This window comes from Rutilus rutilus (assembly GCF_951802725.1).
Source record: "Rutilus rutilus genome assembly, chromosome: 11".
Taxonomy (NCBI): Eukaryota; Metazoa; Chordata; class Actinopteri; order Cypriniformes; family Leuciscidae; genus Rutilus; species Rutilus rutilus.
In genome coordinates, this window is record NC_140216.1 from 8,208,023 (window position 1) to 8,220,803 (window position 12,781).

The 12,781-nt window shown below is 39.1% G+C and overlaps 1 protein-coding gene across 2 annotated transcripts in view; it reads left to right on the top strand.

Annotated features, from left to right (window-relative positions):
* Positions 1-932: 932 nt before the first annotated feature.
* Positions 933-12,781, top strand: part of ctnnal1 (catenin (cadherin-associated protein), alpha-like 1) — a 60,316-nt gene continuing 48,467 nt past the window's right edge. Inside the window, exon 1 of one of the 2 annotated variants that reach the window (XM_084424361.1) lies at positions 933-1,272. In XM_084424361.1, the coding sequence (XP_084280487.1) occupies positions 1,177-1,272 (96 nt within the window). In that variant the 5' untranslated portion in view covers positions 933-1,176. The remainder of the gene's footprint in view (positions 1,273-12,781) is intronic. The other variant, XM_084424362.1, reaches the window with a different exon arrangement.

A 12,781-nucleotide genomic window follows, 5' to 3' on the forward strand; every position in this document is an offset into this window, starting at 1 on the left:
ATTCAGATCGCAACAGTTGCAGCTTGTTCATTGTGTTACAAAAAACTTTTGCAAGGCAATTTAAACTGCTCTCAGTGAGTTCAGTTTATTATGCTGTATTGGTACAAACAACTGTACATTTATATTAGGCCTACTAAAGCTTTTGCAGCTTTTGTGTGCAATGAATGTAGTGCTGACCAAAATTTTTGCAAATGTTGTCATGTTGTGTGGATGTCATTAGATTTCATTGGACAAAAAATTGGAAATGCCAATACAAGATGTGTCTTCAGTTTTTTGGTCTATTTCAGGCAAATTCCATATGTTTTTGGAAATATTTTAATTGTATTTTGTTAAACGAGAAACGGAATACATTGAAAAATGCTAATAGGCTTTTATAATACACTGTTTATTTTTTTTTGTCATTTTTTTTAATTATATTTTTATGAATGAAAAGTTATTAAAATATAACTATGAGGTTGTAAGATTAAGGTACAGTCATTATTATTTGTGGTTAATTCATTATACTTTTAAGGAGCTAAACATTGTTTAAGATTTGTTAATTGTAATAGCCTAATTTTAATATTATAATTTTGTCATTTTAATATTATTTGAGTTAAAGCCTTACTGGTGGGGCTGACTGTTATGTAAGACAAAGGTTGGGAAACACTACTAAAAATCGTTTTGTCCACTTTTGAGTAGCCTACACTATATGATTAAAGTGAACTGAGATATTGACTAAAAGCTGCATGAATAGCTAAAACAGGAAGATGAAATGTGAAGCGAAGGTAAAAGTGAAAAAGGCAAAAACAATAATGAACAGAAAGTAAAATGAATAGTTGGGTGAGATAAAGACACTGTCATTCATATTGTGCTGACTGACAGTCTGCTTGTGATCGCGCGCGCACACACACACACCCGCGCGCTCTCTCTCTCTCTGGGTCTGTGTCGCTCTCGGAGACTCACTCGCACTCGCCAGCGGTTGCCTGCAGCAGTCAGTCAGTCAGTCCGTCCTGTGCTTGTAGTTTGCTATATTGCATGTATCCTACATGAGCAGTCCGACACTCAGAAGCGAGTGCGCGTGGATTACAGTGGAGAGCACACGCTGCTTTTAAACTAAACCAAACAAACGCTTGCGGCATTGAGAGACTCCAAAACTCAGTGTTGTCGTGAGCACTCGTGGGGGTCGGATCGGCGGGAATGGCTTCGTCTCCGTGCGGCGGTGGGAACTTTGATTGCGGGCTGGAAATCCAAACTCGCTCGGTGGAACAAACACTCATCCCGCTCGTGTCTCAGGTGAGTCCGGGTCAAAGAAACTTCTCGGCGGGGTTATTAACCATCCAAAACCCACACCAACCACTTAAATAAACCAATGTGGGATTTGGGAAAAAAAAGGAGGCTACTTTTCCGTTTTATGTGTAAAGGTTAACCAGAACACTGTCTGAAATCTTACACTTCACCATGGTAAAGAGTTTTCGTCAGAATGCCATGTTTGCTACGGTTAAAGTAAAATAAACTAATACGGGTGCCGTTTAAAGTTTAAACAGTGTAGCCTACTTCAGTATATTTATGTAATTTAAACTTCTGTCATTTTGATGAATGTATGTTTTTAGATGGCAAATTAAGTTGCTTCAGTTTAATTGGCGATCATTGTAGTAATTATGGTATTTTTTCCGGGAACTGTGGTTGCCATGTTAAGTTAGTGTCAGGGAAGTTTGTTCTGTATTTGCCAAGGTCATATTCTGATGAATGAATAAGAGTGAAACTTTGTTTCAGGTTATTTGAGGGGATGGTGTGCAAGCGTCTCCAATTAGTGAAGAACAATTATGAAAAACTGCTTGGATTTGACCTAATCCAACATTTATTTAGTACAATAAAATAAATTTTTACTGTAATCAATGCAGGCTTTGACATTTTCTGTCATGATACAAGAAAGGTTGTATATGCTTTCATTTATATTTTAATTTATTTCTTCAAGTCTTGTGTGTCCCCGAACAATGCACAGACTGAAAGCCAGTTTGGAACAGCATATGAGTGAAGTGACAAAGATTACCCATCACCAGCTTATATCACTCCACTCCAGGTGCCCTCCGTGCTTTACATTTCCTTGCTTTCCGGGGTGCCTTTCGCAAAAGCATTGTTAGCCAATATTGCAAGCTCTGTTATTAGCAACATAGTTCAACGATTCTGTGTGAACATTCGCATAAAAACCTTTGCAAAGTCGTTTGCAGCCATTAACGACAGTTATGGTTTAAAGAACAGAAGTGCATCATATTTACTAGTACGGTTTTGGGAATAGTTGTGTCTAACTAATTCCTACAATGATGCATCATATTATGGTAGTTAAGCGGCGAATTACGCAGGTGTACAAGAAACGGTTACATCCTTTCATGGCAATTTGTAACTATTCTTTTTTAAATTAGTAGCTAGTTTGTATGAATTTGTACAATATCATTCATACAGTTTCTTACGATCTGCTCATGCCACTGATGGTTAGGTTTAGACGCTTATGTTTTTTTTCTCTAAAAATCGTACCTTTTCATACAAATCACATTGTACAAATTCATGTCAAATTTTTTTATATTTTTCATGAGATTGTAAATGCATTCAGACTCTCAGGCCGCATTTACACGGCAGGTATTGATGCCCAATTCCGATTTGTTGATTATATTGGGTTTTCTTACATCTTATTTTAAAAGTGACCCATATCCGATATCTACATTACTTGGTGCAACAACCCAAGGTAGACGTACTGAAAGGAAAGGAATGGATTCAGACTAAATGATAATACAAGCTTTTGCTTTCTGCACCATCTTTAAAGGTCAGCATAACATTGGTCTCTTAAGTGGAGAAAAAAAGAGAAGAGCCCTTGTTGCATGTGATCACGGTTGGTGTCCACCTGAGTCACACAGTCGCTTTTTCAATGGCGTACGACTCGCATTGATGGGAAAATCCGATCTGTCCGCTTGCACGGCAGATGCAAATGCACGTATATGATTATATCAGATTTACTTCCACATTATGAATGAGGCCTGAAACAGATCTGAGAATATTAGAATCCATGTGCTTTTTTTCTTGTTTAGAAGGTACATTTGGCCTCAGTCTCTCTTTCAAACAGTCCTTTGGCTTTTGAAAAATGCCAGTATCGGTATGATAAAAGCAGTGAAACATCCCAGTTCTGTAGTCTGATTTTAACTTGTAATCTATTATACAGCATTGTTATAATCTTACTAGGTTCACAGCTAACAGCTGCTGATTTCCATTCGTCATTAAATAATAGGATTCACCTAGGTAATGGTGACACAACTACACGTGTGCTGTTCTGAAGAACTGTGTTTTGGTTTTAAACCATGTGAGAAATTAGTTTTCATGTGATTTTCACACACACATAACAGCTATACACTCAAAACCCTCCCCAGGCACTTGGTTAAAGACAAGCCTTTAGATTTGACATGATTAGAATTTCTATTGCTCGAGTAAATGCTGTTTCACAACCATACAGAGGGCAAGGGTGGATGGTTGGATGGATGGGTGCTTCATTCTAATTGAAGTTGCTTTTGTATTGTGATGGGAATTGCTTAAACGTCTTTTGAAAATGTTGTTTAAAGTTCACTAGTTAGCAGGGATCACTAGGATGGCTGATGGTAATAAGGCTGAAAGGTCGGTGTTAGAAGACATGCTAATCGGCCATTCAGTGGACATTTGGGTAATAGGACCTTTTTCAGAGCTTTACAGATTCTGGACAATAGATGGTCAAAGTGGCCTTAGTCACAACCCTTCCCCCAACCTCAGTTTTGTCAAACGTGATTGTGCTCTCTCTATAAACATTCACGAGTTCACACGTACATGAAGTCAGATGTAGAAATGTATGCGTATTTGGCATGCTGTCCGTGAGAGGGGTACGAGCTCGGAATTTGGCCTGAACCCAGAGTACCCCCCCCCCAGCCAAGAGTGAGGTGATGGGGTGGTGGAGGGATGCTGTGAAACTGGGACAGAGGTGAGGGAAGAATATATTTATACCGGCTTCCTCTTGTGCTGATTGGTTGATTACCTGAACGTGCTCCTCCCGAACTTTGTTACATAAAACTTCATATAATGATGATACAAATGTAAAATGTTGTCTTGCCTGCAACTGCCAAGTTTTCTAGACCGCATGCACACGTCTGGTTGTTGCAGTGTGATAAGCACAGTTGGAGACCACTTTGAAATTGTTTCCAAAAAAGATATGGTTCTTTGATTTGTTCCATGGGGATTGGAGCTGAATCAAAAAGTACTCGATAGCCAACATTCATTGTGTTGCGTGATGTTTGAATGTGAAAGTGCCATTATCATCTCAGGTTGTAAGATTGTGTGAAGGACAGGAGGTTGAGTGCAGAGGTCACATGTGTGCCCTCTCTGGGGGGGTGAGCATGATAATGGGAGGAAAGAAAAGCTCTATGTTGACGAGAAAGCGTTTTCAGAGCTTATTTAGTGACTCACACGGCACTGATCTCCCCCAGTTATCCTCTCTGATATCAGTCTTACATTCACATCTGTGTAATTACTGCTGTTATCCTCTCAGGCCAAGATCAGTCTTAATGTGTTTTTGCCCGTTGGCCCACTCATGCAACATATGAGACCTTGTTGACAATAGCTTTCTCTGTTTTTCTTGAACTACTAAAAAATGTGATGTAGTAATGAAGAAAAAAAGCATGATTACAATAAAATAAATTTTTGTAAACCATACAAAGTAGTTTGTCATAATCATTTATTATTAATCTTTATTGACTTATTAATAAATGAATTATAATTCCTTAGAAATGTTTGCGCACCAAAATAATAACATCATTCAGAAACATGCGACACTCCAAAAATGTAATATGAAATGATAATAATGTAATAAATACTTTTTAAAATATTTAAAAGTTTTTAACCTTCTATTTAGGCCCACACTTGAAACTTTTTGAACACACTAATTTATAGGCTGAAACTGCAATTAAGTCAGCTAAAAACACTCATAATAAATTATTATGACTGTTATTATGTTTCAATTTAACTATGGTCTTGAATTTTGAGCCTAAGCCAGGACAGGATTTATGAAATTACTAAGTCTTTGATCTGATCAGAATGCTTTTAAACTTATGTGACAAGAAGGCTTGTTATTGCATATTTGTGCTAGCCGTGTCCTTATTCTGAAGGACAAAGTGTAGTTTTCCAGAAAAGATTTCAGCGATAATTGGCTAAAAATACTTTCTCTGCTTTAGTTTATTAGTTTGAGCCCTCGTGCTTTTGTAAGCTCTGTTCCATCTGCACTTTTGTGAACCTCTGGAAGGTGGTGAAAGTGAGAGATTTTTTTTTTGTGTGTGTGTTCAGTTAAGTACACAATTGGGCCAAAGTTACATTCCATATGCAAAGCCTACGCTACCCCTCTCATGTACTAGAAAATAAATGTAGTCAGGGATACAAAGCTGTACTGTAACAACACATCATATATGCCCTGTATGGAGACATCATCAAAACTGAGACACTGAGTTACACGTAATCACAAGAGAACTTCTGTTGGAGGAAATTACATCACGGGGAGCATTGTTAGGATAATATACCAACTAGGGGCAGAAAGGGTAAACCAGTACCTCCTGTAGAGACGGTGACAAGAAAGTTGAATGTGTGCTCAGTGTAAACTGCCAGGGATTACATGGCCAAATACCCTTCAGTGCCTGAACAAAGCAAACTTCATGTTCAGTATGCGTAAACTTATGTGTGTGTGAAGGCATGTTCTCTGTGTTTACTTGACTGCATGTAGTCCTTTGTGCCCCATGTGTTTGTTTAACTAGTGGAGGTGTAAAAAAAGGAAGCCAGAACTGATAAGAGCCATATTGTGAACTACAACCTCCATCCAGAAACTTTTGTAGCTGTAATTGATCTAACATACCGTTCATACCATGGCAAAAATAAGTGACAGTGAATATTCAACTTCAGTTACTAGGTTGTATAGGGCTGCATGATTGAGGTAAAACATTTTGCAAGAAGTGTTTGTTTATGATTCAAATCCATGGTTCTCTTACAGGGAACGAGGCCCGCTAGGGAGCCTCAGCAATTAGGTGGGACACAGGGTAATCAATAAAACTTATGGATGGTCGATTAAGTAAGGTCATCATTAGAGTGCATAGACACACGAGGAAAAATTAAGCGAGCGCACCGTAGTTAAGTATTACGCCATCTGCTCTCTAATCGCTCTTGTGGTGCTTTGATTTCATACACCGATTGGTCTGTGCAACGTCACTTCAATTAGAACACACCTAAATGTCTTCAAGCCATGCAATGGATTAGGTAGGCTAGCCATTTATTTAGAAACATAATTAACCAAGGGTTCAAAAAAATCCTCTCAACATGTGATTTTACTGATCGTAAGAACTAGCCTACTTACTGTAAATGCCACAGTAAAATTACATAGAATAAACAACAAGTCATAAGATCCTGGTGGATGAGTTATGATCTTCCAGCGCTGTTCCAGCTGTGCGCTCCTATTCTATGGCGCATGGTAAATCGAGACGTGCCAATCTGAGCGATCAAACCAATCCAAGTGCGACAGCTGTAAAACTGTGTCCGATTGGTGTCTACACGTCCCTACCCACCACACCCGAGATCCAGTTTCCATTGGTTCAACTTTCATATGACGTTGGAAAACAGTGCGTCATGATCGCGACGCGATCGGATTCCTGAGATCCGGTTTCCATTGGTTCAAGTTTCATATGACGTTGGAAAACACTGCGTCATAATCGCGACTCGATTGGATCCCGGAAGTCCTATAGCTTTAGCCAAGCAGCATGTCATTGTCATGCCTTGTCTTTTTCATACAAATACTTGGTATAGTTTGGTCTCTAACTGAAACAAATATGCTTGTTGTATTCTGCTAATCTGCTTGTTGAGACTTTTCAACGATATATGACATGTCTATCTGTTATGTATGATGATTTTACATGACAAAAACAAGGTTTGTTGTAAACCTGAATGACTGTATGAAGAATTTTTTTTTTTTTTTTATTATATAATGAAAGATATTGGACCCTGTTGACTCATGCCTTAAAAAGTAAGATAATCCACTAGTTTTAGTTTAGAGAATGTCTGTTCTTAAATCGGAAGGGTTTCCGGTTGATCACTCTGTGTTGAGAGACGATGATTCTGTTCTTTTCATGGTCATTCTGGGTTTCATCTGGTTTTCACAGCATTTGGTAATTCCTAGCATAACCTTACCGAGGCGGCTCTCAGAAGTTGCCCATCTGATTAGGGGTGCGACATACCCCTCAGTTTGAGTTTCAGTGACAGCTTGGCTTCGCTCCAGGCTGTATTTACGTTACAGGCTACGGGACCTGTCATTGAGCAGGAAGTGATCTTAATCACCGCAAGAGTTTGATGGAATTCTTCCTCCCTGAGCTCATGCTAGTTTCAGGGAAAAATCTGGGAAAGAGGTGGGCTACCTCGGCCCCCCACTGTCTCGCTGTCACCACTGATCTTAAGGCTCACGGGTTATACTCACGGACAAAGAAGCTGCCAGTACGAAGAACAGGTCAGCTACGTTTTTTGTTTCCTATTGTTTTTCTGTTCTAGCTGGGTTTCTGAATTGCCATGCTAATGTATTGCTCTTCAGTCTTCAAATGACATAAGCACATGGAGATAATAAATCTCTGTTTGTGAGGTTGGGCATTCACTGTCTTTCAGCATACATTGGCACTGGGACAGTGCTGGCTCAAGTTGCTGTGCATATGGAATGTGAGGGGCTTGTGACAAATACCCACTTACCTTAACAGTAATTACAAAAGGCTCATTATTCTACTGTACTGTACAATGGTAGATTTTCTCCCTGGACAACAGCAAAACTAGAACAAGTACTTGACCTCCCTAGACAACAACAAAATCGACATAAGAAATGGTATTTTGCAGCAGTGTTGTATAATGATTTTGTAACAAAACACTGTAGTTTCTTGTCTCACAGCTGAATGAACAGAGCTGAGTCCCCAGAAGTGGCCTGTCTCACTTTGGACAGAGGTTTTAATGACCTTAAGAATTTCACATGATCAGTTTAGGATATATCTAAGGTTTCAGCCTGGAGGAGCCCAAATGCAATGAGACCTCTTCTTTTCCAGTCACCCAACACCTGACCTGTGACATCCATCACCTGTCTAGGATTGGAAACCTTAAGGGGGAAACCATAATGTCAAGGTCATATTTCATTCCAACAAACCCCTCCCCCCACACCAAAAATAATAATATTGTCATATTTGTCATAAATGTGACAATTAAGCACATTGCCCCTCCCACCTTTCTTCATTTGTGAGTGATCTGCAGACGGCTTTCTACAGTTAGTCTAGACCTCCTTGCTCTTCTCTCAAACCAGCATTCCTCTTACCTGTTGAACACTTTGCTCCTTCAGAAGGCTTATGATCTCAGAGCTAAGCTTAAATCACCTGATGCCATCACAATGTGCTAGAGTCTTTTGTGAAAGCATTTACCTTTCCACTGTCTGCTGGGGAACTGAAGTTACAGACAGGCTTTGTGAAAACAGCCATCATTTAAATACATAGGCAAAAGCCTGAAAAGACACCAGTGAAAAGTAAACCTGCTCAGTGGACCATACTGCTAAATCTCACTATTCATTATTTCATTATGTTGAATGTTCATTATTTCATCAAAACCATTTTGGAGCGTGCAGACAGTCATTAGATCAGATCTATCTTAAGTAGCTTTTAGAAAACCGTATTAGAGCGACACCCTTAATCATGGCCTGTCATGGGTATGTTAACTTTAAAGTGGTTAAAAGCACAGATACGTCACCTGGTCAATGGGAAATATACGGTGAGTGTCTTTGAAATTAAATGGTGCATTGTAAATGCATGTTGACTGTCGCCAGAGCTCACAAATAAAAGTTCCGTTTTTGTGCACGGCTAACATAAAAGGCAGTGCAGAAACCAAACGAGAGGAAGCAAATCTTTTGGCATGATGTTGAGGAGAGTGCTTATCCTTTTGATTCTCTCAGATGGTGTATCCCTCAATACTCCCTCCATTAGGAAGATCTAAATGCAGCTCCTTGTGGTAATTACTTCCATCAATCACGTCACTGTTGAGCTGAAGGGATTTGTGCTGCTGCACATCCCTACTGTTGTTGGACAGATAAATCCTGATAATACTATGTTAATGATGCTACAACTAGCCATCACAGCTTTCTTCTGATTACACTCTGGCTGATCTTCCTGAATGTTACTTACACTTTGTAGTACGTAAGAAGAAGGGCTGATATACATGGAGAGCCCTATCCGTTCATTTATATTCATTTCAATGGCAGTTGCTTGTCAGGTGCATGCAGCCTGGGAAATATATGACCTGGGTGTTGCCATTTGGCTGCTTAGGCACACAGTTCTGGATACATTTGTTTTGTTTTTGAGCCAATCACCTGAGCTGTGCCTTGGATGCTGGTCCGCTATTTCCCCAACAGGGCTTGAGTAGCTTGCAATTCATCTTCGTTTTGATGGTAAACAAAGTGGCTAAACCAGCCTGGAGCAGCATTGACATTCATGGTCTTTTCAGCTAGGTGATGAAACATCTACTATAATATAATGGTCAACGGATTTTCAATGGAAAAATTGGTGTAGTTATAACATCTACCAGCAGGGGTTGAATGTGCGGGCACAAAAGTCCATTGTTTATTGTCAATAATAGTGTGCGATGTATGAAACGACTCACAAACTAAGCAGCTTTCTGTTTGTCAACTTGGCGAATCCATATGACCAACTTTGAATTGTGAAATTTGCGAGGGGAAATCTTTTGCCCTAACAACGTTAAATACTGAACAACGTTAAATATGTCCGCACCTTAACAGCCAAAGTTAAACAATAAAGTCTAAAAATAGTTGATAAATTAGAGGAATTGGTGACAGAATTAAAAAATGAGAAGTCATTTCATAGATGGAGCCAGGTGTATTTTTGTTTTCTTATTTTATATTTTGGAATAACGTGCCCTAATCAATTGTTCAAAGTAAGACCAGGGAATGTATGTTTTAAAAAAAGTACATGGTGTACATTTATTTAATGTTGATTTAAAGTTGTCAAGATGTTGGTGGTTGGGAATCTTTTCCCATCTCTTGTGCTTCATTGAGGGGATTGCCAAGGTTTTTCCTGTGAGCTGACTGACTCCAAGATGACCTGGCTATGGTCACAGGATACACATATTTACTGAGATCTTGTTGGTCCAGGAGGCTAGTTTTATATCTTTATGGCCTCTCAGGGTGACAGAAACTACAACTGGTGACAGGTGGGCCTCACATTAATGTGCCTGCAGGCAATGTTTTTTTTTTTTTTTACTCAAGACACGTAATGATGCAGGTCATTTACTCTTCAATTAAACAAAAAAAGAAAGACAATTTTGTCATTATTTATTCACCCTAATATCATTCCAGATTGTTATGCTATTATATTTTACGTGAAGAATTTAAGAAATCCTTGAATTTCCTCCAGAAATCCTTGTGTTATTAACAAGCTGTACAGCTCAGTCATTTGGATCAAGTCAAATATTGTGCATTCTGTTAAATGCTCTATTTTTAAAGGGTTAGTTCACCCAAAAATTAAAATTCTGTCAGTAATTACTCACCCTCATGTTGTTCCAACCGCGTAAGACCTTCGTTCATCTTCGGAACACAAATTAAGCTATTTTTGATGAAATCTGAGCCATGTCTCACTCCTCCATAGGCTTCTATGTGACCGAAACTTGCTGGCCCAGAAAAGTTATTAAAGAGATCGTTAATATAGTCCAAGTGACTCCAGTGGCTCAATCTTAAGTATATCAAGCGACGAGAATACTTTTTGTGCGCAAAAACAAACAAAAATAACGACTTTATTCCACTATTCATTTCCTTCTCTCTGGACCTCTAGTTGGTTCACGTAGTGTTTTTGCGCAGCGCGTCTGTGTTACACGTCACCACGTAGGCTCACTATTGGCCGACGCTGGTCATGTGTGTGATGCGTGATGACGTGCAACACAGACGCGCAGCGCAAAAACACTACGAGGCCCAGAGAGAAGGAAATGAAAAGTGGAATAAAGTCGTTATTTTTGTTTGTTTTTGCGCACAAAAAGTATTCTCGTCGCTTGATATACTTAAGATTGAGCCACTGGAGTCACTTGGACTATATTATCGATCTCTTTAATAACTTTTCTGGGCCAGCAAGTTTCGGTCACATAGAAGCCTATGGAGGAGTGAGACATGGCTCAGATTTCATCAAAAATATCTTAATTTGTGTTCCGAAGATGAACGAAGGTCTTACGCGGTTGGAACAACATGAGGGTGAGTAATTACTGACAGAACTTTCATTTTTGGGTGAACTAACCCTTTAAGTGTCTTTATTGCAACACTTGGTTGTTCAAGCCTCTCATATGTTGAATATTCCTATTTCAGACCCCTCGCTCTGTGTGTGTGGGTAAGGTACATTTCACTGTGCAAACACTGGTGTGGTCACTACATTCCTCAATGAGGCTTATGTTTCATCACTCTCACTGGATGAACGAGAATGTTTATGTTCGGCCAATGGGTGTCTCACTTAGTGTTGGAAAGGGGAGAAACAGGACCATAGGTCAGCCTCTCCATGGCTAGATCAGCATACAGACTTGGTTATGCGTAATGAGGGATATATTGACACTGGAGGGCTACATGGACTCCCTGTGGTCTACCCACGACTAATACGGTTTTCTGAGGTTAGTTTGGTTTCTCAATGAAGGAGCTTTAGTTTTTAGTTTAAAACTCAGTTGCTCCGTATTGGATGCCTGTTTCCACCTCAGAGTCAGAATAGTAATAAAAAGATAGGCTAATAGTGATTTTATTTTTCATTATAGTGACTTTATTTATACAAAGGTGACTTTATACGTCATGATTTTGACTTAATGTCTCTTTATTTTTCATAACTGCGATTGCATATTTCACAATTTAAAATCTTGCTGTTGTACCATTGTTTCTCATTATCATGACCTTGTATCTCATGAGCCCTATTCTGACGGGATTAACTTTACAAGGGTAGATGGAGTAATGTAATTTTACCACAGGACGTCTGTAATATTAATGGCCAATTTGCACAGGATAAGATATCTCAGTAAAACTAGCAGAAGTGGGAGGGATAACTCGATTTGCGCATCGCCGTCACCCTCCTGTCGTCATGTGCGTATTACGTTGCTTCCTGATATCACGTGCACAAACACATATAACCTATATTTATATAGGTATTTATAACAGTTATGTCCAGTCCAACGATGTATGTATTAACTTCAGATTGGATTGTGTTGGTAAAAGGCACAACGCTAAAAGATGTTTCGTGCTTCTAACAAGTGCTTCGATCTTCTTTCTGATCTGAATGGTATGTGGAAAACACTTGAGTTTTGCCACTGACTTGTCCCAGCGTCTAGAACGCAACTGAATGCTTTTTCAAGCATCTCCATACTTGAAAAAAACGCAGAAAACTACTTTTAAACAGGAAATGACTAAATATTTACGTACATATTTACAGCGGGTCTATTCGCACGGGATTAGTATTACCTGAGGTCATTTTTCCGGACCTTTTTACTGAAGGTAAAAGTCGCCGTAATCTTTACTGACATTATCCGTAATGATTACTGAGATGGCACATTCGGACGGGACTAAAATCACAGAGAAGCTCTGGTAATTATTATTTTATCCCACCTCTCCATGTTAAACTAGTCCCGTCCGAATAGGGCTATAGATGCAATTTTATACCTGACATATGACATATCATACAATGTGACTTCATATCTCAAAACTGCAACTTTATTT